The following is a 25084-nucleotide window of genomic DNA, read 5'->3' on the forward strand; positions in this document are numbered from 1 at the left end:
ATGAATACTAACATATGGCATATGAAATGTAATATAACTTAATATCGAGTTACAATTTAGGAATGCAAGGTATAAATTGTTTTGGTGAGGTTAAAATGTTTAACTTATGTTTTATTCATCCTTAAGAAGGTAACCTTGGAAAGCAGCATAGAGGATATAATTGATCTTTTCCACTGACTCTTTTGCATCCAGCAAAATACCTTTGCATTTTTAATCCATTCAAGTATCTTCAGGAGATATGTTACTGCACTTGCATGTACCTTAATTCACTTCAACATTTACAAAATAACACTGAGAAAACAAAACAACAGAAAACACCCATATATATTAATGAGTATCTTAACAAACATGACACTCAAGTAGTTGTTTTAGGATTGTTTCAGGTAACATTTTAACTCCACATTCTCTGAAATCTTCTTGTAAAATTATCATGTATTGATGGACGCTTCAGACACACTTCAGCTATGACTGTTGTACCTTATATGTCAAAATTATCTTGTGTATCCACTTTGCATAATATGCTACTCGGACAAATATTCCGGGACGATTTGGGATGGCGCATCCACGGCCAGGAACAATGACACCAAGAACCATTCTCATTTTGTGTTGTTCACAAACAAGTGGGCCACCATAATCCCCCTGGGAAAAGACATGTAACAACACACAGTATTATTTTAGAAATAAGTAAACAGAACTTATTAACATGATCCTATGTGGATCATGTTATAGAGGGGTATAACTGCAACTTAAATAAGAATAGATAAAAATGGGTGTATTAGTCCTTTGGTTGTTTTTCTGTGGAACTAACCAAGTAATACTGGTATAAATACAAAAATTAAAGTGGTGTGTGACATGTAGATGTGACACACATATAAGAATGATTTGCTTGGGCTGAGTATATAGCTCAGTGGTAGAGCGTTTTCTCAGCATGCCTAAGGTCCTAGGTTTGACAGCCAGCAATGCAGACGGAAGGGAGGAAGGGAGGAAAAAAGGAAGGAAGGAAGGAAGGAAGGAAGGAAGGAAGGAAGGAAGGAAGGAAGGAAGGAAGGGAGGGAGGGAGGGAGGGAAAAGGAAGGAGGGAGAGAAGGAAGGAGGGAAAGGAAGGGCTTTTCCAGAGTATCTGTGTGCCTCTTAAAGGGTTCTTTAACTTTAGTGCAGAAAACAAAAAAATTCACTTAATAAAGTTAATTTTAGCCAGGCATGGCAGCGCACGCTTGTAATGCCAGCATTTGGGAGGCGGAGACCGGGGGATCACAGTTCTCAGAAAGCCTCAGCTACTTAGTGAGGCCCTTTGCAACTCAGTGAGTCCCTATTTCAAAAATAAAAGACTGAAAAACAGGGCTGGGGGTGTAGCTGGGAGGTAGAATACTCCTGGGTTCCACCCCCAGTATCACAAAAAAAAAAAAAAAAAGACTGTTTAGGACTATTTTAAATTTCCCTAAAACTGACGTGGCCAGGTAAAACTATCACACAAAATTTAGTTTTTCAATGCAGGTGGAAAGAAGAAAGCTATGGATATTCTACGATGAATAAAATTGCCGAAATATACTATCAAAGAGAATAAAAATGTTGTTCTAAGAGACTTTCTATTAATTGCCTTTGAGACAATAAAACTGATTTTAAAACAAATGCACCATTGATTCTAGATAGGAACTCTTGGAGCAATTCACTTAGACTTTCAATAAATGTGATGATCTTCCAACATATAAACATTTTAGAAATTCCTCCTTCAAGCTTCTTACAGTGGTTAAATTACTAAAGTATATATATATATATATATATATATATATATGATCTTCTAACATAAATATTTATATATAAATATTGATATTTATATATAAATATTTATATAAATTATATAAATATTTATATTTATATATTATATATAATATTTATATATAAATATTTATATGTAAATATTTATATATAAAGTATATATATATATGATCTTCTAACATAAATATTTCAGAAATTCTTCCTTCAAGCTTCTTATAGTGGTTAAACTACTAAAGTGCATATATGATGTCTGCATTTTCACACACTAGGGGATAAATATATTTTTGAGATGTTAAGTCGATTTAAAGTTATTCAGTCCTATCAGTAAAGATAAAATAACAAATGTGGGATAGGAGGACAAATACTTCAATGCTAAAGTAAGGAAATTAAGAATTTATAGTGATGAGTCAGATTAAAGGCTATGCCTGCAAGACAGCTGTTTGGGCACTGTTAGTAATGTTAGTAATGGCAAAAAGGCTAGGATAAGTACATAACTTTCTAAATAACCTCTTTGGGTCTAGCTCAAAATATCTCGGCTCACAGAATTCTTAGGGTTTTTTTTTTTTTAAAAGTATGTTTATTTTTTTTTCCTAGTACATTTTTTCCTTGTTATAATCTCCCCTTGCTATCCTTCAGTAATATTTATTTTCTGGAAAGACACCAAATCTGAATGCATTAATGAACACATAATCTATGTCTAACTATATCACTTTCAAGCAGTTCTAAGCTCTTTAACTCAGTAAATGTTTTCTCTTTAAGAAGAAAATCTCAGAACAAGGTATATAACATACTCATTTCAGTATACATGCCCATACCAAGGGCATACATTTTCTCATGTACCAAAGTACATTTCACTATTATTAAATTCATTTCCTGTTTTACTGCACAGAGTGTTCAAAATGCCATATCTCTGAAGCTGGGAGAACATGCTTCACACGCTCAAAACGCATCTAAAACAACAGTCAACAGCTTGTCTATGTAAAATGGGGATAGGAACCCTGCCAAGGTACAAGAACTCTTGCCTAAGAAATGAAAATGTCCAAGCTCTTAAATTCATAAACTCTGACCTTTAGGCTTGTTTTAATAGTATTTGTTCACACACACGCACACACACACACACACACACACACACACACACACACGTCTAACTCAAAGCACATTTAAATTTTAAAACCAGGTTCCTAATATTATTAATGGGGTTCACTTAGGGAGAATTTGGGAGGATAAGATGAATTTAGGAAAACATTACAAAAATGCAAACTATTGTGGCAAAAAAATTAAATACTTCTAATCTGTACAGCTTTCCCTTATTGTTCTGGCTATATTCGTTCATTGTTTTTTTGAGAGAAAATGTCATAGTTTGTTATGAATGAAACATATGTTGTCTCATGATTAATTAAAAGAAATGCACAAAATAATGCACAGTTATTTTTCAGTTCCTTTCCCCTAGAACAGGTTGGTATAGAATTGTATCAATTTGAGAGAAATAGACAAACATAAGACCCATGAGAAATTCTGCGATCAGTCATATACTCTTTATAAAGAACTTCCTTTTTACCTCACATGGCCCCGATCCAATCTTTTCAGCACCAGCACATATTTCAGACTCATTCAAAGTCACCTTCCCTTGATGATGCTGGCTGCATTTCTCATTCCCCATTATGTAGAGATGGGCCACTCGCAAGAGACCATCAGAGTTGATTACTGGAATGGTGCAAAAAATATACAGTTCATGAACACAGGGCAAAGCAGAGAAAAATTAAAAAATACAAAATATATATATATATATAATAAATAGGATATTGCCTCATCTTTTAAAAAGTAGCTTACATCCAGTATAGCCCCAGCCATAAACACTGCACGTGGTTTTCTCAGGAATCGTGCATCCATAGTTAGGTAAATCAATTGTACTAACAAAGTCATCCAGGACAGCAGGTCTGAAATGAGAAAACATGATAGTAAGACCTCTCAAATAAATTAAATACAACATTAATGTGTGTGTGTGTGTGTGTGTGTGTGTGTGTGTGTGTGTGATGTTGTTTAGCCCAGGGGCATTCTACCACTAAGTCACACCCCCAGTTCTATTTCATTTTTTATTTTGAAACATGGTCTCACTATGTTGCTGAAAGCCTTGCTAAGTTGATGAGGCTGACTCCAGATCTCCAATCCTCCTGTCTCAGTCTCCCAAATACGGGGATTATAGACATGAGCCACCACAGTAAGCTCAATATTAAGACTTAAAATGTAGAAAAAGAAGAAACGTTTAAGATATAAGAAATGTCTAAGATATAATGACTAAATTTGAAGTAGATATTAGAGGAGTCGTTTTATTACTAATATTGAGGAAGAAATGGTCACTATATTTGTTTAACAAATCATTATTTTGATTTTAACATCACTAAATGTCAGTTTTAAGGTATGCTAATCACACTGTAGGCCAATTTCATTTATTCATACCTGAAGATTTTGCAAGTCTGTTTTTCCACATGTGCCCACTCACATATGTGTATACACATATGATATGACACATATGTGTATGCATACTGATAAGAGGCGATAATAAATCTACAGGAGAGAGACAAAAATAGCCTTACAGCTAAAGAACAATATTCCCAATAATTCTATTCTCAGTTAAAAATACAAAATCTTCTTTTTATTTATTTATTTATTTATTTTTGGTGGTAGTGGGGGTTCCTGGAAGCCCTTCTCCTTCCGGGCTACACTCCTAGACCTATTTTATACTTTTTTTATATTTTGGAAACAGGGTCTCTTAAGCTAGCGCATCTGGCTTCGGACCTGCATGATCCTCCTGTTTCCGCCTCCCAAGCGTGGGGATTACAAGCGTGCGCCACCACGCCCAGCTAATGCAAAATCTTCTAAAGGAAGGAACTAACCTAGCAAGTTTCAGTAAGACCAGATCTGATCCTTCAGGTCCATACACCAGCTGGGAAACATTTAGAACCTGTTTGCGCTTCTCATCTCCTCTTCCATGGACATCATGAATTCCGAGCCACGCTTCATAATCTTTCAAGTCTTTGTTTCTAAATTAAAAAAAAAAAAAACATGGCAGGTAAAATAGGATTCCAAATTGTATAATATTGTACAGATGTACTGTTGTTTTAGTTTAAAAGGGTGCATCAATAACCGAAGTTTACAACTTCACTCCAAGTATGACAAAGAGCAATGTTACGAGAGATTCTAAAAATTACAAGCATATATGAGAAGAAGGAATATTAAAAATTTTGAAATTTTAAATGGCTATTTTCAAAACACTTTTGATTATACTTGGTAGAGAATCACTTGTGAAAATTCTTGGTAAAGTCCTTTACTTGAATTATAGTTTTATAGAAAATTTTGCTTTTTCTCAGTTGTGTATGTATTTGGTTTATTAATAAGGGTTGTACTTTTAACGAACAAAATCAAAGTGACCTTGGTGAGAACTGGAAGATAAGCATACCAATGCTTCCTGCTTATCTTTTCTGTAGGCTAATTTTCTTTGAAAATTACTCCCAGGATGATTCTTAGGCTGGTTCTACATACAAAAGGAGATGTGAGGATTGAAAGAAGTTCCTTGATAGTTCAGATAAAGAATTTCTATCTAGGCATAAAATGCAAGTGAGAAGTTGAGATATAACTTATTTACATAATTCAAGCAAATATTTTCCCAAATCAGAGTAATGCTGATCATGAAAAGAGGTGAATCGAAGGTAGTGCTGAATACAAAAATACCAGTGAGTCAAAGTTTCAGAGGCTACATTTTTAAAAGAAATTTATTAGTTCACTCCATGCTGGTGAAACTTTGTCAAATAACCTCACCTCTAAGCTTTTTTAAAAGCCAGGCAGAGCCCGGCGTGATGGTGCACGTTTGTAATCCCCGCGCTTGGGAAGCTGAGACAGAGGATTGCACAGGTTTGAAGCCAGCCTCAGCTACTGAGTTAGGCTCTCAGCAACTTAGTGAGACCCTGTTTCCAAATAAAATATTAAAAAATAGGATGGGAGTATAGCCCAGAGGTAGAAAGCTTCTGGGTTCCATCCCCAGTACCCCCCCCACACACACATACCATACACACACACCACACACCCACACCCACACCCACACACACACACACACACACACACACACCACACACACACAGCCAAGCAGAAAGCAAACATTTTTAAATGTTCAAAACAAATATCAATGTTTAAAAAGAAGCATTTTACCTAGCAGGAAAACACTGTCTTGCAGTAAGAACCCAACTTTCCTTTATCAAAGATCCTCCGCAGATATGTTTATTTCTGTGAGAAAAAGGAAAATGAAACAAATATTATCTCTTTAGATTGTCGACCAATTCATGCAAAACTCTTACCTCCATTTTTTTAAAATAAATGCTCTAGCCAGGCGTGGTGGCGCAGGCTTGTAATCCCCACACTTGGGAGGCTGAGACAGGAGGATCGCACGGGTTCGAAGCCAGCCTCAGCTACTTAGTGAGGCTCTTAGCAACTTAGTGAGACCCTGTTTCCAAATAAAATATAAAAAAAGGTCTGGGAGTATAGCCCGGAGGTAGAAAGCCTCTGGGTTCCACCCCCAAGTACCACCAAAAAATAAATAAATAAAATAAAATAAATGCTCTAGACATGAAAATGTAGAAATTAACTCAGTTGGTATAAAATGAGCAGTAATCCTTTTATCTGAAGCAAAGTATTTGCTGACTGTAATATTAACATTTTTCAAATGTGATTACAATTTATTAAGCTAATTTTACAATTTATATTTATATTATTTTATTTATATTTATGCATATATACATAAATTTTACACATTTAAGTATATATACATCTATCAATGTGAAATGCAAAATGTGCTACCAATATAGGATAATTAGAATTAAAAAATATACCTGTTTAAAATCCAGCATTTGATTTTAAATTGATTGATTTTGATGAGAAATGCAAACTTGAGATTTTATTTAAACACTGAAAACCATCCAGTGGTAGCAATAGTTATCAGTTTTATACTATTCTATTCTTTCCCTACCATTATTTGAAATGTTAAAATATAACTGGGTTTGGATAAATGTGTTTGTTCAGTATAAGACTATCAACATAATATTTAATTTATAAAATAAAACAATTTGCAAGACAAATAGCTAAGAAACTTAAAATATCTAGAGAATAATAAGTACTGGTGCATCTTTTTACTAATATCCCAAATATGTAAATTTTTTCTTTTTTGGTAGAAACATAGAAAAGTACTTCTTTGCACAATTAAAATTTCTAAAGATTACAGATATTCAGGGTTGTAGAGGTGATACTAGACTATTCCCAGACTAAGACCACAATTATTTATACCCTTTACCACACAGGAGGATAAGAGTATATCTTGAGTTTAAATTTCTATTCCCAGTATGTGTTTTGGAAGAATAATTAAACAGCTGTTGTTACTGAGAACTTGGATTTATTTTTTAAAAAACCATTTTTTTCTAAGAGTTTATAGTACTCTGATATGAAGAAAACAATTTCACTTGCATCCCCAAGAGTGAAGACTATCAAATGAATGATCTGGTACATCTCTCAGTTGCTAATAATAACTTCCCCCACCCTTGATTATGAGTTAGCAAGAATCAGTAATTAACTCAGAGATACGGATTTTTAGAACATTTTAAGTGATAAATAAAATTAAATATCTAACAATCATTTTCTAATAAAGAACATTTTCTATATTAATAAAATTAAACATTTTCCAAATTTTAGTCTTATAAAATCTTATATTACCCAATCACCTCCACATTCTAATTAGCTTCATAATTTTATTTTAGTACTACCTACCTAGAACTATCATGTACTATATACTAGAGCTACTGTGAAATTACTGGCATAAATGTTAAATCCAATGAATTATTTTTTTAGTTCCTTCAACCGTCTCCTATAACATTACGGTGACCAAAAGTCATATATATCAAAGAATGTAAAGTCCGTGCTTGTCAAGAATTAGTTTATTCCTAAAAGGAATTCAGTTTCAAGTCGTCTCTATTAGATTTTAATGTCACTGTGACTTTGTAGTAATACGATATATACTCGTGTTTTGTGAATATTATTTTTGAACATGTTAAAATCACTTTTGTATACATACTAATGGTCACACAGTTGAAAAATCCTATAACCTGAGACTTACTTTGCTAATAAAACAAATAAAATTTTAATAGCATTTTATTTTACTTTTTAGGTATTTTTATATACCTTTACTGGTGCACTATAATTATATATCATAGTAAAATTCCAAGTGACAAACATGCATGCAAATATACTTTATCTACTTTGGAGACTAGAGGTGAAGGGAGGAGGAGGGTTTAATCAAAGATACTCAAGTTGGGATTTGAAGAATGAGCAGGAATTTTCATATGCAAAACATGCAGGAAAAAACGTAACATGAAGTAAGAACAAGTGCACAGAGACTTGGAAGGAGAAATGTAAGTGTCTAGAAGGCAAGAGAAAATGTAGCTAGGACCAGGCACATTTTGTGTATGTTATATAATGAAGTTCTGAAAGGGATAGATAGGCAGATATCTTAGAATTCTAATGACCATACAGAACATATTTATATATTTATATATGAATGTGTATATATATATATATTTATATATGAGAAGTAATATATTTTAAGTTAAATCATATTTTCAATATTTAATTCTTATGGCATAATTACTAAGCCTAATTTTCTATTATGGTATAATGCAAAGTGACTTTATAGAGAACATGTCATTGATTCTTAGGAGCACTGAGAAACAGGCATATTAAAAATTCTTAGCCAGGTGCAGTGGTACTTGCCTGTAATCTGAATACTTAGGCTGGTGCAGGAGGATTGCAAGCTTAAGACCAGCCTTAGCAACTTAGCAATACCTTCAGCACCTTAATAAGACTGTATTTCAAAATGAAAATGGGCTAGAGGTGTAGCTTGCCAGTAGAATGCCTGTGGGTTCAATCCCTACTGCCATTAAAAAATTTTCTTAGCCCCACTGATAAATACAAAGCTGTTAAATTACTAGCTTACTAGCTATTAATTACTAGCTATTAAAGAGGTCTGTTAATCTTCCTCTTAATCAAATCTTCACTTTCTTTTTTTTTTTTTTTTTTGGTGGTACTGGAGGTGGAACCCAGGGGCTTTCTACCTCTGGGCTATACTCCCAGACCTATTTTATATTTTAGTTGGAAACAGGGTCTCACTAAATTGCTGAGAGCCTCACTAAGTAGCTGAGACTGGTTTCGAACCTGTGCGATCCTCCTGTTTTAACCTCCCAAGCGCAGGGATTACAAGCGTGCGCCACCACGCCTAGCCGAATCTTCACTTTCAAGTTTTTCATTTTTGAGAAAATAAAACCAATGATAAAATATATGATATGATTATGCATAGATGTGTTAGAAAATAAAGTCATAATATCTTGAATTAGAAATTAATAACATATGTATGATAATTACTATGGTGATATTAAGGTATAAGAAGGTTTTCTGTATGATTGCCTTTTGCTTAACCAGAACCAGACTAAATTTTAAATTTCCAAATTGTATTTGGAGCCAGGAGCAATGGCAGTTTCAAAATATTTTAAAAGGCTATCTCTGGCAAAAACAAAAAGCAACATAAAAAACAAATCCAGGGTTTACAACTTTGAAAGAATATAATCAGTCCCCGAGATGATCTCCTCTGCTGAATCTCCCGTCAAAGGTACAGTCCATGGCCATGTGTGACTTTACTGCTGGAAATCTGGCTTTACAAATAGTTTGGATATACATGATTTTTGTTTACTAATAATTACCTGTATTTCAAACTGACCATCCAACCTACATTTGTTCGTGTTGGAATCCCATTTACAACTCGCAATTGTTTTGTTTTGGCGCAAGATATTACAGGATCTGAAAATAGGACCAAACATAACATTGTGAAATAATCAATACCTCTTAGTTTTCTTAAGTGCAAACATTAGCTAGACAAATGTAACTACTGTAATTTTTTGTCAGAACATTTGGGGGGAAAACTATTATCTGACTAAAGTTTCATATTAAGCTCTTATCACTTGCAATCCACATCTTTGTTTTTGAGTGACAAAGAAACATTCATCAACTCAAGGCAGACAGAGTGTCTAGGAAAGTGACAATGGCTTTGCTCCCCATGTATTAAGAACATGTGCCTCACGTCCAACACTGATGTATTTCTCTCACAAGCTTCATCAGAAAGTGAAGCAGCACCATTCACAGTGGTTACTTCTAAATGTCAATAGCAATTAACAGCCAGAGTGAGACAAAACAAAACTTTTTGGTTATTCTGAATTTCTACATTAGGAATGTCCAGTTATTCTGAAACATTTTACCAACATTATATGAAGTTGTATCCAAATGACATTAATAGATCCAAATTATGATGTCCAAATGACATAATTCATAATTCTTTGGAGGAGATATTTGTTGTCCTGACCCTCCTCCTTGCTCTTTGACTTGTTTTTTGTACTCTTCCCTAGTCTAGAATAGATTTCCATTTGCTTCCTTAGCCTAGGGCGCAGCAGGTGGTATTTTAAAACAAAACACTTGAGAAACTTTTTTCAGGGAAGGAATATTTGAAAATCAAAAACAAGCAGCTTCTACCAGATTCTTAGACTTAGGAGCAACAGAACTTCTCGGATGGCATCATCTTTGCCTAACAGACTGTAGGGTTTGCAAAGAGCTTTAAAGATAAAGGCAAGCCGAACCATGGAATGGCTTCCCAGTCCCTGGCTTCACCCTTTCTGACTTTAGCATCCTGGTTTCATTTGGAGTGCTGTGTATATAAAAGAAGTAAACGAATATATAAGTGCTCTTTACAAAGTCATAGGAAATATCTCCCATTTTTTGAGAGTCAATTTTTCCTATTTAGGATTCAGTTGTCTTTGAGTATTTTTTGCCTACACATAGGAAAACACATGCTTAAAAATAAAAATAAATGGATTGAAGTATTTTGAATATGGATGTTATAATAATAATTTTTTTCTATGAAGAATAATAATGACATCATTTGTGACACACAGAAAATCAGATATATACTCACGGTCTAAGTTGACTATTGTAGGCGTGGTATCACCTTCACCTATAAATATAAATATTTAAATGCATACATAATTCATATATACATATTTCTCTCTATAAAACAAATCAACGCATTAAATTCAAGTATTCATGAACTAGATAATTTACTAAAATGCTTGACATTTTATTAAAAGATAAAGCATAACATTACCTTTTGAGTAACATTGTATCATCTTCTGTGAACAATATTGGGAGTGTGTGCTTATTACTGGGAGAAACATCTTATTTTATGACTATCGAGGCTCTCAGATATGTGGTTGCATGAAAATTGGCTAACTGAATTATACTGTTTTTTTTTCAAATTTTATAAGGTTTAGTTGAATTATTGATTTTAAAAATCAATACTTTCCTGAATCCAACTTATACAGGGTAAGTACATTATTTTTATAAACTGTGGAACATTTATCAAAACTGAACATGTAGCCAGGCATGGTGGTGCACACTTGTAATCCCAGTGCTTGGGAGGCTGAGACAGGAGGATCACACAAGTCCATTCATTGTTATATAAATTCTAATTTAATATTTTAGTGCCTTTAAAATTAAGAAGAAGAGCCAGGCATGGTGGCACACGCTTGTAATCCTAGCGCTTGGGAGGCTGAGACAGGACAATCACAAAGGTTTAAAGCCAGCTTCAGCTACTTAGTGAGGCTCTCAGCAACTTAGTGAGAACCTGTTTCCAAATAAAGTATAAAATAGGTCTGGGAGTATAGCCCGGAGGTAGAAAAGCCCCTGGCTTCCACCCCCAGTACCACCAAAGGAAAAAAAAAAAAAAAAAAAAAAAAAACATGTGCTAGATCTGAAACTGTAACTGATAAATGCATATATATATTTATATTTATAATAATCACTAAAAACAAATTTTCTATAACACAACCAACTTAGAAATCAAATATACAAGTATTGTCAAAAACAATAAATTTATTTTTGAAAATTTAAAAAACACATTTGTAAATGACTCATAGGTCAAAGAGGATATCACAACAGAAAGTATACACTATTTAGACCTCACAACTTTAAATGACCAACTGCAAGATGTAGCCAGTCTTTATTTCTTTCTTCCTTATTTCCTTTCTTTTTTCTTTCTCTCTCTTTCTTCCTTCCTTCTTTTTTTTTTTTTTCTGTGTATTTCTGGTTCTGGAATTGAACCCAGGGTTCAATTTCCAAAGCTAGACAAGGCTTCTACTACTGCTTTATATCCCTAGGTCCACAACCAGTCATTTTTACAGAGATTTGTGATGTCAACTGTGTTCAGCAAAAAAGAAGATACATTATGTATAAATGGGTAATGTTCAGCTCAGAGAAGTAGAAAGAGAACAGGAAAGGGAAAATACTACAAAAATTATAAAAATGTTGAAATAGAACATAAAAGCTAAAATAAGGATTCACAACAAGCAAGAAGCTGGCTCTTTGAAAATAATTTAATATAAATTTTTCCTGCATTTCACATAGTCATGTATTTCAGTTATGACTACTTTCTAATTCTAATTACTGACCTTTTAATTATTGACCTTTTAACAGCCTGGGTAAATAGTGAGATTCTCTTAATCTTTTTTTTTTTTTTTTTGGTACTGGGGAGAAACCCAGGGCCATTCTACCTCTGAGCTACACCCCCAGCCCCAATTTTTTTTCTTTATTTTGAAACAGGGTCTCACTGAGTTGCAAACGGCCTCGCTAAGTAGTAGCTGAGGCTGTCCACAAACCACATTTCTCCAATCTCAGTCTCCCAAATCCTGGGATTACAAGTGTGCGTCACTACGCCTGGCTACTTAATCATTTTAATAACATGCCTATCTGATACTACTGTTTCTAGAATGGTTATATTAATACAGAACCATGAACTGATGCTGATGGGAGGATCTCTCCGGCTCCTCATGGCATTCTCACTGGCTTTTAACTGCAAGTAACCATCCCATTCTACCGAAATATTCAACATTGTACACAACGGACCTTCCATTCATTGGGATTATTGTTCATTAGTGTCTGCTTGGGCCTTTTCTATACAGCCACCATTTTTTGTACTGTAATTTGAGCAAATCAGTGCTTCTTTTTTTTTTTTTTTAAATTTACTTATAGTTTTATGTGGTTGAGGATACTTGAGACTGCATATGCTTCAGAAACCTCTATAAGAATTATAGAAGATAGAAATTAACATCATTTATGGAAAAACAGGGATCACAAAATGTTCTGTTGCTAAAATATTTCAAAGATTGTTTTATTCCAGATGTTAGTAAAAAAAAAAAGTATAGAAAGAAAGAAAACACTAGAAACTACATATAAATTCTACCTAACTCCTCATAATTTACTCCTTTCTCATGACCTTTTTCATGGGGTTTAATTGCTGCAAAAAGAAAGGCTTAGAAGATGCTAGGATTTTGGAACTACATATGCAATAATGAATGAGACACATGACATTTCCTGAAGCTTAATGTCTAACTGTTCAAAATTGATGGCATAGAGTTCAGTCGGGCACTGTCTAAACCAAGCTGGTTGTTAATCCCTGGAAATGCTCTGAGCTCAAACCAGCAGCAAAACAATAATGGTACATGGATTCCTTTTGGAATAGATGCAAATTTGATTGTTATTTATGAGAATACTCAAGAGAATTAATACATTCTAAACAGTTTTATTTATGTCCATTTTCAAGAGTTAGGTATTTTAGAAGAATAAAAGTAATGGTGAACATATAAATTTCATTGTTGCTCTTTCCCTTTAGCTTAGTACAGGGGAAGATTGTCTAGAGGCAGTTGAGGTTAGAATTTCAATTCATGGTACAAAGTAAGATCACTAGGCATGGTGGCACTTGCCTATAATCCCAATACTTGGGAGGCAGAGACAGGAGGATCACAGGTTATAGAACAGCCTTGGTAAATAGTGAGATTCGCAGCAGCCTAATGAGATCCAGAAAGAGAGAGAAAGAGAAGGATCAAGGCAGAGTATAGTATTAGAACATCGGGGCTACTGTTTTTTTCTATTCCAGTCAATTATTTGAAAAATTTAAATTTCTAGATATTTCTTCTGTTATAATGCCAAAGAATAAACCATTCTGTCCTTCATTGCATAAGAAGTCTTCTATTTCAAAGCATCAAGTTATAAGGTCAACAAAGTGATCAGTTGATTAACATGGTACTATAAATTAAAATTTTAAACATTTGTATATATTATAAACATGGGGTTTATAATTAATAGATTATTAGGAATTTTTTTTTTTTGCAGTAACCAGAGATTGAACCCAGAAGCCTTCTACCTCCGAGCTACACCCCCAGGCCTATTTTTTTATTCTTTATTTTGAAGCAGGGTCTCACTAAGTTGCAGAAGGCCTAAGTAGCTGAGAGGCTGGCCACAAACCTATGACCCTCTTGTGTCAGCCTCCCAAGTACTGGAATTACAAGTGTGCGCCATGATACCCAGCAATAATTAGTAGTTTTAAAACAATAATGAACACTCGCTTATTTTCCTCTAATTCAATACTTCTCATGCCTTAGAAAATGCTGAAATTCCATTTAATATCAGATTTCTCACAATTCTGGGTTTCTGAGTTTTTATAAAGCACTATAGGTTCTACCAGTTATACTTTCAGCAAAACTTTGGGGATTTATTTCTAGGCTATTTCTGTTTCACTCGCAAATGCTCTTGCTTTCCCTCCTCTTCTTTTACTTTTCCATTCTCTCTACCATATTATGTCTAAAAAAATAAATGTGATATAAATCTCATTTTTATTGGTTCAGCTTACATTTTATGAAGGAAAACATGTTAGTGATAAAAGTTTTGCCTATGAAAGAGTGTGTGTGTGTGTGTGTGTGTGTGTGTGTGTGTGTGTGTATTCACACATACCCGTGCATGTCTGTGCATCTTTTTGGCCTTAGAACTAAGTGTGGGCTTTTATTGAAAACACAAATAAAGATATCTTTACTGTATTCTTAATTTTTCAAGACTATTTCAAGCTTTATGAACATCACATATTTCTCCAAGCAGATAATTGTAGTTCAATTCTTAATGTATATATTAATATATATTACCTACATAATTATATTGGTTGGCAATTGTTTATAGAAATACTTCCCTCCAATACTGGAAAGGTTTTGAGGTTAAGAAACAGTGCCTTTATTTTTGTACATAATCTTGTATACATAATAGCTGCACAAAAGTTTCAAATGAATGAATAAAAACAAAGATTAAGTTTTTGAGTGCTTATACAAAATAAAAATCATAATAAAGTTAAGAAACTTGCCCAAGGCACTTATCGAGTGAAGGAACTTGGATTCTTAGTTAATCTGATCTAAAACTCTTAACCACTATCCTCCCAGTAGCCAATACTTGAGATTTTCTTAAGACACTCTAAATGTGTGTGTGATTTGTGTGTGTGTGTTCACATACACACATACAGACATTCCTGAAATTTGTTTTAGAATATTTGATAAGCTTAAAGTATTTGTTAAATATTATTTTGTAAGTATTTTAGAAAAGCAAATAAACCATTTACATGTCTTGTGAAAGAAATGTACAGTGTGAAAATGATTAATACAGTCTCCGAGGTTAAATAAATAATAAAAACTCAAATCTTCTGAAGATAAATTTTATAAGCCTTTCACCAGGGAGAAAATATAAATAAATTCTGGCTATAAATATTAGTTAGAAAAATGACAGTGTGAAAATATTTATTGAAATTAATGTTCAGTATCCATTGAAATAAAAATGAGTTATCTGCAAGAGCATTTAATCAAATACTAGCAACACTCTAAAGTATTTCAATAGCACATTAGTGATTTATATTTCAAAATGTTAGTAGAAAATTTTAGGGGGAAACTTTAAAATTATTACAGTGCTATATCTCTTAAATTCATAAACCAAATCACAGGGCCCTGAGATCCTACAGGACTGTTTTACTCCTAATGATGCCCATGTTCTAGACTGAACTACTATGATTTTTACAAATGAGAGATTCCAAAGGGAAAAAATAGTAACCTATTTTAGAAGCCAGATCACATTTTTCACTCTTTTTAGATCACTGTATATAATATGAGTTTCCATTACTCTTAATCATGGAGACTTCACAAAAAGGTATGGTGAGGTAAAATTAATAGTTAGAAAACATAAAGCTGGATATAGCTCAGTAGTAAAGAGCTTGAATAGCATGCATAAGGCCCTGGGTTCAATCTCCAGAAACACAACACACACACACACACACACACACACACACACACACACACACACCGTTATAGAATTCTCTGGAGAAGAATATTTGTCTGTTTATTTGTTTGCTTGGTGTTAAAACTTGGAAGACATCTTTCCCAGAAGGATATATTTCAGGACCTATGCAAACCTTAATATGGGAAAAATGGCAGAACATTTAGTAAAACAGTAATGAATTTGAAAGACTATGATCACAGTTAGCGAAATAAAGATATAACAAGAATAAATACAATTTTGTTGCAAACATATAAGGTGTTAAATTATTAATTATTATAAAGAACTCCTCAGTCAATTGTAAAATAAATTGAGAAAGCCAAGTCTTAGTTATTAGTATGCTTTACTAGCAACACATTTAAGAAATTTGTATTTTTTTACTGCAATTTAATGAAACAGGACTTAGGGTGAGAAGTTAGCACTTTAATTAACATAAATTTTATAAAATAATTTATACTTTATCTACACTTTATTTTCTACACCAAACATTCTACCTTCAATCTAATCTCTCTTCTTAGAGTAGGTATTTTGCTATTCTCAAGGAATTTGCTACTGGCTTGTCTCACAAGAAAAACTCTTAAAACAAGGTTGTTGCTGGGCATGGTGGCGCACGCTTGTAATCCCCGCAGTTGGGAGGCTGAGACAGGAGGATCGTGCAGGTTCGAAGCCAGCCTCAGCTAGCTTCAAAGATCCTGTTTCCAAATAAAATATAAAATAGGTCTGAGAATGTAGCCCGGAGGTAGAAGGCCCCTGGGTTCTATCCCCAGTACCACCAAAAACAAAAACAAAAACAAAAACAAGGTTGTTAGTGAATTTATAAAAGTATGACCTTTTTTAAACAAGAAGGGAGTTTAACAGCATGGTTAGGCATGTTTGTTGTAAACACAGAGCTATAGGTACACAGTAAAATAAAATGTTTTCTTACCACTGACTGAGCTTTACAAAAACCCTTTTCTTTCAGTCACATATTGAAGACATGGTCCCATTACAATACATATTAATATATATACCTCAGTGTAGCCCAGTGGGATATTTTGCATCACTCCCTCAGGGTGGGAAACATTGGCAGTGTCTGGAGATATTTCTTATTGACATGCCAGAGGAGGAATGTTGCTACTGGCATCTAGTGGGCAGAGGCCAGAGATACTGCTAGACATCCCACAATGCACAGCAGCTTCCCACAACAAAGAAACATCTAAACCAAAATGTTAGTAGAAGACAAGCTGAAAATTCCTGATTCACATCCTTATTATTATTCCTTTGGGTACATTTTTCCAAACTGACTTCCAGCCAGGAATTTCAATTTACTCAAGGTAGCATAGAATTGAGCGTGCCTGATTATTCAAGCTTTCACTAAAGTTGATATTAACAGTCATTTTATTATTTGCCAACTTGATAAATAGAAACAATTACTCATGAATTTTCAAATTTTTCTTGCTAGTTTTTAATATCTTCGCTTATTTATTAATCATATTAAATCATGAAGATTCATTTTCTTTATCATTCTCCAGAGTTTTTATATCTTCTTCTTACTGATATACAGGTATTCTTTTATATGAAATATATGATGGGCATTCTATATAAAGTATATTAAACATGTCTTACATATTTTATATGTATCTTTCATTTGATGCATTAATACTCACTTTTAAAAATCATTTTGGATTAAGACGCCAATGCTTTTTAGTCTCGAGTTAAAATTTGAGATGGAAGCACTGTCAGGTCAGGTCTTTTCATGGGCCTTTTAGAGAACTAAGGACTTTGCTGAGAGCTATGTCATATCCAGAGACAGAACAGTCCTGGCTTGGTAGGTCTTTTTAGCCCAGCCTAATTAGAACTATGACCATTTATTGTTTCTGGGTTCCAAGTGGGAATCTTCTCAGAGAAGAAAAACTTTAAAATGTCAAAATTCATTGTTGTCTAGAAGCGAGATCTTAGCAGACATGCATGATGGAGAGAGAGAGAGAAGAGAGGAGGGAGGGAGGGAGGGAGAGAGGGAGGGAGGGAGGGAGGGAGGGAGAGAGAGAGAGAGAGAGAGAGAGAGAGAGAGAGAGAGAGAGAGAGAGGCTGTATATCTGTGTGCTGCTCTCTGGACAACATCTCCATTTTAAAATTTACTCCAGAGTACTATATAATTTACATCTCTGACAAAAAAAAATAATTTTAGTGGAGATACAGTACATTTAAAATACTTCAACTGAAAAAGATCATTAAATGTACTTACACCGAGAGATAGGGCAGTAATCCCAAGGAATGAGAGGATTCCCCGTGTAACACCAGGGGCCGTGTGCATCGTCATCCGGATTCCGGCAGTAATTCTTGTTCAGTTTACTAGCATCTGGCTCCCAGAAGATGTGACTACATGAAAACAAGATCAACATGAGAAGGTGCTTATTCTATCCAAGAGAACATTAATATTGAAAGAAGGTATAACATAGCACATTACTTTCATCATACATACAGCACAAATGTCTACTTGATGTGAATTCTAGTTACTGTATTATGGATCTGTTTTGTTGATGTTCTTACAGTTTGGAAGCACATTTTCTAACTTGTGAGTATGGAAGAGGACTCTGTGATTATTACATACAAAATAATGAAAAACTTTTATGTTTTTTATCCTATTTAATAATTACAGTGGCAAGGTAGCTATTCTGTGCATAGAAAATAGGTAAACAGCAAGTAAAACCAAGCTCAGTGGTAGAGCACTTGCCTAGAACGTGTGAGGCCCTGAGTTCAATCTCAACACCCCCCACCACAAAAATAAAAAGCAGGCAGATAACAAAGATCACACTTAGAAAATACGTAACATATAGAAGCTATTATAAAAGTATTTTTATGTTTTAGGTGCATATAGATCACCATTAACAATATTACAACAGCAAAGAAGAAAAAAATGTATGAAAGTTTGATAATAAAATGCTAATGAAATAATTAAATCTGAAAATTTCATGGGTCATATTGTTATAAAATGTAATTTTATGATAGACAACTGAATGACTTTTAAATATTCCAAGCTTATGTCTGGAAATTTATTATTAAAGAAGAGCAAAGCCAGGAGTGGAGGCACACGCTTGTAATCCCAGCATTAGGGAGGCTGAGACCGGAGGATCGCGGTTTGCGGACAGCCTCAGCTACTTAGTGAGGCCTCTGCAACTCAGTGAGACCCAGTTTCAAAGTAAAGAATAAAAAATTGCACAGAGGGTGTAGCTCAGAGGTAGAATGCCCCAGGGTTCCATCCCCAGACCCGCAAAAAAAAAAAAAAAAAAAAAAAAAAAAAGAAGAGCAAAAATTCTGTATGTCACTTTATAAGACAATGCCATTTTTAACATCAATATTTACATTTATCTCAGTAACATTAATGAAATCAAATTCTACATGGCTACTTCTGACCAAGTCATGAAACTATAACTGAACATGTTTTGTGTTATTAATTACTATGATTTTGGAAAACAATTAATGCATGATTTTATTTAAATTTGAAAGAATTTGAATGTGGAAAATTGTATTATCTTTTCATGCCCAGTGTTATGCTCCAGGCCAATTACAAATGGTTAACACATATGGTATTTACTATGTGCCACATACTGATATACTTAGAACAGTCTTGTAAGGCAGGATTTAAAGCTAGACCATATCTATTACATTTGAGAAAACTGACAACTGGAGAGGATAATTAATTATTCTAAGGCCACATAGCTTGTAAGCAATAGACCTAAGGTTGAAAACTTTCTGTATTTAGTACTCCAAATTACCATGATCCACCTTGTCTTTGCATAGTTTGTTCTTAAACCAAAATGCTAAGATGCAAATTACTCATTCATCAATGTCCTACGGATTGTTTCCAAATAACTTTTAACTACTTTCCCAAATCAAGCCTAAATTCAGTGTATTATTTATTACTGAGATTCCTAAATAAATATATCACATATTTCAAGTGGCATGCTAGTTAATATTTCACAAATAGTACTCTGAGTTATATGTATATTGGGGAGAAAGTCCATATTTGTGAAAATTTCAAGCTTCTAATGTGAAACCACCAAAGCAGTGCTGGTAAGATATGGGAACAATGAACTCTCACAAGTCCTTACAAACTGGAATCCACCTCACAACTTCCACTGACTGTTTCAAAAAATGCTTTTAAAAACAAGTGTTGGAATCACTACTTAATTTGAACCATTCATTCCTTGCTTATGATTTTTTTTTATAAATCCTTTTAACACTTAGGATAAAATTCAAATTCCTTACCTCTTCTCATGCTGCCCATGGAGAACTATTTATGGACATTGACTAAATTACCAAATTACCAGCCTTACCAAAATTCTTTCCTATTTCTAACACTCGAATTCTCAAGTCTTTTCACAAGCTGTTCTTTCCACCTGATGCTCTCTGCCCCCTGTATTTCCTCCGGTGAACTCATTCTCATCATGTCTGTTCCAGCTAATTCCCCTCCTTTAGGAAGGCTTCCTGACCTCAAAGTCTGCATTAGCATTTTTTTACATTCTCATATAATTAAATAGTCTATTTCATGATTTTTTTTATAATATGGTATAAGCATTTTCCAGTTTGCCTGTAGTCTCTAGCAGGGGGTGAGATCTGTGAGGGCAGAACACTGATGAATCTTTAAAGTCCCACAACTGCAGTGTCCAATATGGTAGTTATTACTCATAATATGGCCACTGAGAAATGGATCTGTGGCTAGTCCAAATGGAGAAGCGCTCTTTGTGTAAATATACACAAAGCTCAGGTTTTGACCATGAACCATGAAACAAAGAACACAAAAGATGTCCTAAATAAGCTTTCTATAGGATACATATTGAAATGAAAAAACTTTAGCTATATTGGATTAACTAAGATATATTAAATGTAATTTTGCCTATTTATTTTTACTGTTTTAAAGTGACTACTAGGATACAGAAAAGTACATATTTGGCTTGCATTTTTGAGCCACATTATATTTATGCACTGGTTTAGAACTATTATTTGTTGTGAAGTAAATTAATTGAAACAATATCACCCATTGTTGAATATATTTTGAAAAACAATAGTCTTTAAACTTAAACTGTAGTGAATTGACTGAACTTCCCTGAGCCCCTAAATTCTTATTCACATCTAGAAATATCTTTCACATAGAAATATGGTGGCCAAATGACAGACAACTCATATAAAGCCACCATGTTTAGGCATTTATTAAATCACTCTCATTTTATGTTTTTTAAATCTTTTAGAGCATACATTCTAGAATATTTACGAAAAGTCTGGCTTAGGTTAAAAGTATGTGTCATACTGCTTTTGTAATTTTATAAACATTAGCACTATTGCTAGGAACAAGTGGATGTTACCCTCTTTGTGTGTCCAATATACAAATCTATAAATCCCTGAAATACATAAATGTCCTTAAATTATAAATTTCTATAATTATTGCAAAATTTTATATATTAAAGATATACAAGAAAACCTATTTTTATTTATAAGTTTTTAATAGTTAAGTAGCTACTTAAGGTCTCTCTACATGATTATTTTTTGAAACTTATTAATCAGAACATAATATTCCTTCAATATCAACTATTTGAAACACCAAATATACCTCATAATTATACAGTCGTAAGTTATGTAACTTGTTGATATGATCATATGCACTGTTAAAGTCCTAACAACTATAGTGTCCAATATAGTAGTTACTAGCCATATGTTACTAGGCATATATTTTGATTCCATATTTTTCAAAAATATGGAATAATTCCATATTTTTATATGAATATGATTCCATATTTCAAAAATATGGATGCAAAATATATACCCACTTTTTGTTGATGCTCTGTATAGCACTAGTAGTACAGAACATATAGTAAATGCTCAAACGTGCTGAATTGAATTTTATATTTAGAAGTATGTTGCATATATTTAGAAGTTCTACAGAAAAATCATTCTAATTACTTTTAATAGCTTCCTATAATAAAACAATAGAGAAAAATAAGAGTGTACATATCTGAATATAGATATCTTCTGCTATTGCTACATTCTGTACATGAAAAGAAAGAAATGTACACACCGGTGTAGGTCTTCCATATTCTTGTCCCACATTGAACATGTTAGTCCTGATCTTGTTTTGGATAAACTGCCCATGTAATTTTTTCCATTCCCACGATAACAATCTAGACATAAAATTTTTTTTAAATTAATGAATATAATGGAGGATAAAGCAAAAACATTTTACTATCATGTGAAAGCATAAAAATTTAGCATAGTAATTAAACAAAGTAACCTAAAGTATAGAAAAATTAAAGACTTAAATACATTCGATTAAAATATGTCTGTTTTTTGCTGGGCGTGGTGGCACATGCTTATAATTCCCACACTTGGGAGGCGGAGACAGGAGGATTGAACGGGTTCGAAGCCAGCCGCGCTGGCTTAAGAGACCCTCTTTCCAAATAAAAAAGTATAAAATAGGTCAGAGAGTATAGCACAGAGGTAGAAGGAAACCCAGTACCACCAAAAAATAAATAAAATAAAATAAAAATGTCTATTTTCAACCTAATGTCTATTCAACTAAAATGAATATACATACAAATTAAAATAGTAAAACAGTAAGCCAAAAATCAAAGAAGTACTTTAGGCCACAAAAGGATAATTTTTAGAAATATATATACATATATTTCCTAGCATTTTCTTCTAAAAGTTGCATTCCATAGAAAAGCTATCAGAAGAATAAAATTAATCCAGTCACATTACTTGTGCTTTTGTTTTTGTCTCTTAGGACATGACATCCTGAATCATTCAAACCAGCTGTTTCACGAATGCTCATCAATTTTAATTTGTTCAATAATTTAGTCATGAATGAAATCAAGTTAAATGCAATTGAGCATTACAGAGGTGGTGTTTTGTCCTCAGAGCTTTACAGTTTATGACACATGACATCCTTGTGTTTCATCACTTCAGATGCATTTTGTCATTTTGGTTAAGTGATATAAAGGAAAACCTCTTTGTATTTAACATTAAAAACAACAAAAAAAAGTCTGCTGGTGCTTTTGAAACTGAATAAACATCCTGTTGCCAAACAAATTTTTACAGAATGGCTTAGGCATACTTGAATGGATTTTTCATGAATCCGTTACAACTGTGCTGGTTGGAAAATGTTTTTTTCTTTTTCTCTGTGTGTATACTGAGATTGAACGTTGGGGCATTCTTCCTCAAAGCTACACCTCCAGCCTTATTTTATATTTTATTTGTAAACAGAGTCTCGCTATGTTTCTGAGGCTGGCTGTCAATCTGTGATCCTCCTGTGTATCTCCAAATTAACTGAGATTACAAGCCTGCAACACACACCTGGCTGGAAAAATGGCTATTTTTCTATTTTATTTCCCTATATTTATTAGTTGGAATTCTTTTGTAAATAAGTTTTTCTTTTCTTTTACATTTAAATATTAGAAATATAAATGTATCTATTGTAGCAGAACTAGTAATATAAAAGTAGACTCACTTTTTGTTTGTTTTATTTTATTCAATGCAACATATCTATTCCTGTTATTCATTTTTAGTTCTCAAAATGCTCAATTGGCCAGTGGAAGCCACTTTTAATTCACTCCTTTGCCCCTTACCATGGCCCATAAAGTTTTATTTTTCCTTATCTTAAATTGATCAATTTGTGTTTTATTCACCACTGATAGAAGTGTTTATATTTTTTAACAAAAGATGTAATCAGAAATCAGGTTCTTTTGAAAATGTAGGTTGCTTTTTCATATATAAAACTAATAATATTCATGATTTTTAAATAACACCAAAAATACTTAAAGAGTGACTTCATCTATTAAACATTCCTATTTTATATGAATATTACTGTAGTTTTGACTGCAAGATATAAACTATAATTCTGGTTTTAAATCTATAAATGTTAATCAGCATTATTATTATTATTATCATGTATTTAAATTTGGTAAAACATAGCTTAATTTCATTGTTTCAAATTTTTATGTGATTCTAATGAATAGTTTATAAATCCTAATGAAATGGATTCAATTAATAATTTAATCATTTCTCCTGAGAATGAGTTAATACAGTTGTAAAGAAATATAATAAGTGTATTTAACTATCATATGTTCATATTCTTGGGTCATATTTGCAACACTGCTATAAGAAATTTGAGCTCAAATATAAAAACATTAAATCAAATAGAATTTAATACAGATAAAATAACAGAATATTTTCAAATTATTTTGATAATTTGATAAACATTTATAATTTAATGCTGACTCAAAAGAAAATATATCAATTAAACATTTTTCTATGGCAATACTATCTTTGTTGTTGTATTAGAAAAGTATAAACTTTTGAATGTTAGGTAGTAAATTCTTCAGATGGATTTTTACTGATGTAAATAAATGTGCAATAGTGCATTAGCATTGCTCTTTTACACATTTTTGTTTTGTCTAGCTATATTTTTTGTCTTGGTGAACAGGTCTTTCCCTCCACCAATGACAACTTATTATTTAAATATGGGCTATCAAGCAGATTTTTCTTAGCAAATTTCTTGTTTTAAAAGTCTTTGATCCGGGCATGGTGGCACACAGCATTTGGGAGGCTGAGACAGAAGAATCGTGGTTCATGGACAGCATCAGCTACTTAGTGAGGCCCTTTGCAAGTCAGTGAGACCCTGTTTCAAAATAAAGATTAAAAAAAAATAGGACTAGGGGTGTAGCTCAGAGATAGAATGCCCCTGGGTTCCATCTCCAGTACTGCAAAAAAAAAAAAAAAAAAAAAAAAAAAAGGTTTTTGGCCTAAAAGGAATGCTGTTATGATAAGACAGAGAATCCCCATACACCACACATTTTCCCTTCCTTTAACACATTACATCACTATGATAAACTTGTTACAACCTTTGAACTACTATTGATGCATTAACTGAATTCCATACTTTGTTTGAATATTTTTAGTCTCCTACCTAATATTTGTTTGTGTTCCAGGGTCCCACATGATACCATATTACCTTTACGTGTGATGTTTGGTAACTGACTCTAGATGTGACAGCTTCTCAGGA

At 33.2% G+C, this 25084-nt stretch overlaps 1 protein-coding gene across 2 annotated transcripts in view; it reads right to left on the reverse strand.

Annotated features, from left to right (window-relative positions):
• Window positions 1–462: 462 nt before the first annotated feature.
• HGF (hepatocyte growth factor) overlaps window positions 463–25084 on the reverse strand; it is a gene marked incomplete at both ends in the record, with an annotated part of 76444 nt that continues 51822 nt past the window's right edge. For both annotated transcript variants that reach the window (XM_080701119.1, XM_080701118.1), the window contains 9 exons: window positions 463–639; window positions 3335–3480; window positions 3607–3713; window positions 4671–4817; window positions 5980–6054; window positions 9567–9663; window positions 10829–10867; window positions 18275–18408; window positions 22103–22205. In XM_080701119.1, the coding sequence (XP_080557245.1) occupies window positions 463–639; window positions 3335–3480; window positions 3607–3713; window positions 4671–4817; window positions 5980–6054; window positions 9567–9663; window positions 10829–10867; window positions 18275–18408; window positions 22103–22205 (1025 nt within the window). The remainder of the gene's footprint in view (window positions 640–3334; window positions 3481–3606; window positions 3714–4670; window positions 4818–5979; window positions 6055–9566; window positions 9664–10828; window positions 10868–18274; window positions 18409–22102; window positions 22206–25084) is intronic.

The sequence above is a fragment of the Muscardinus avellanarius genome, assembly GCF_963383645.1.
Source record: "Muscardinus avellanarius genome assembly, chromosome: 9".
Taxonomy (NCBI): Eukaryota; Metazoa; Chordata; class Mammalia; order Rodentia; family Gliridae; genus Muscardinus; species Muscardinus avellanarius.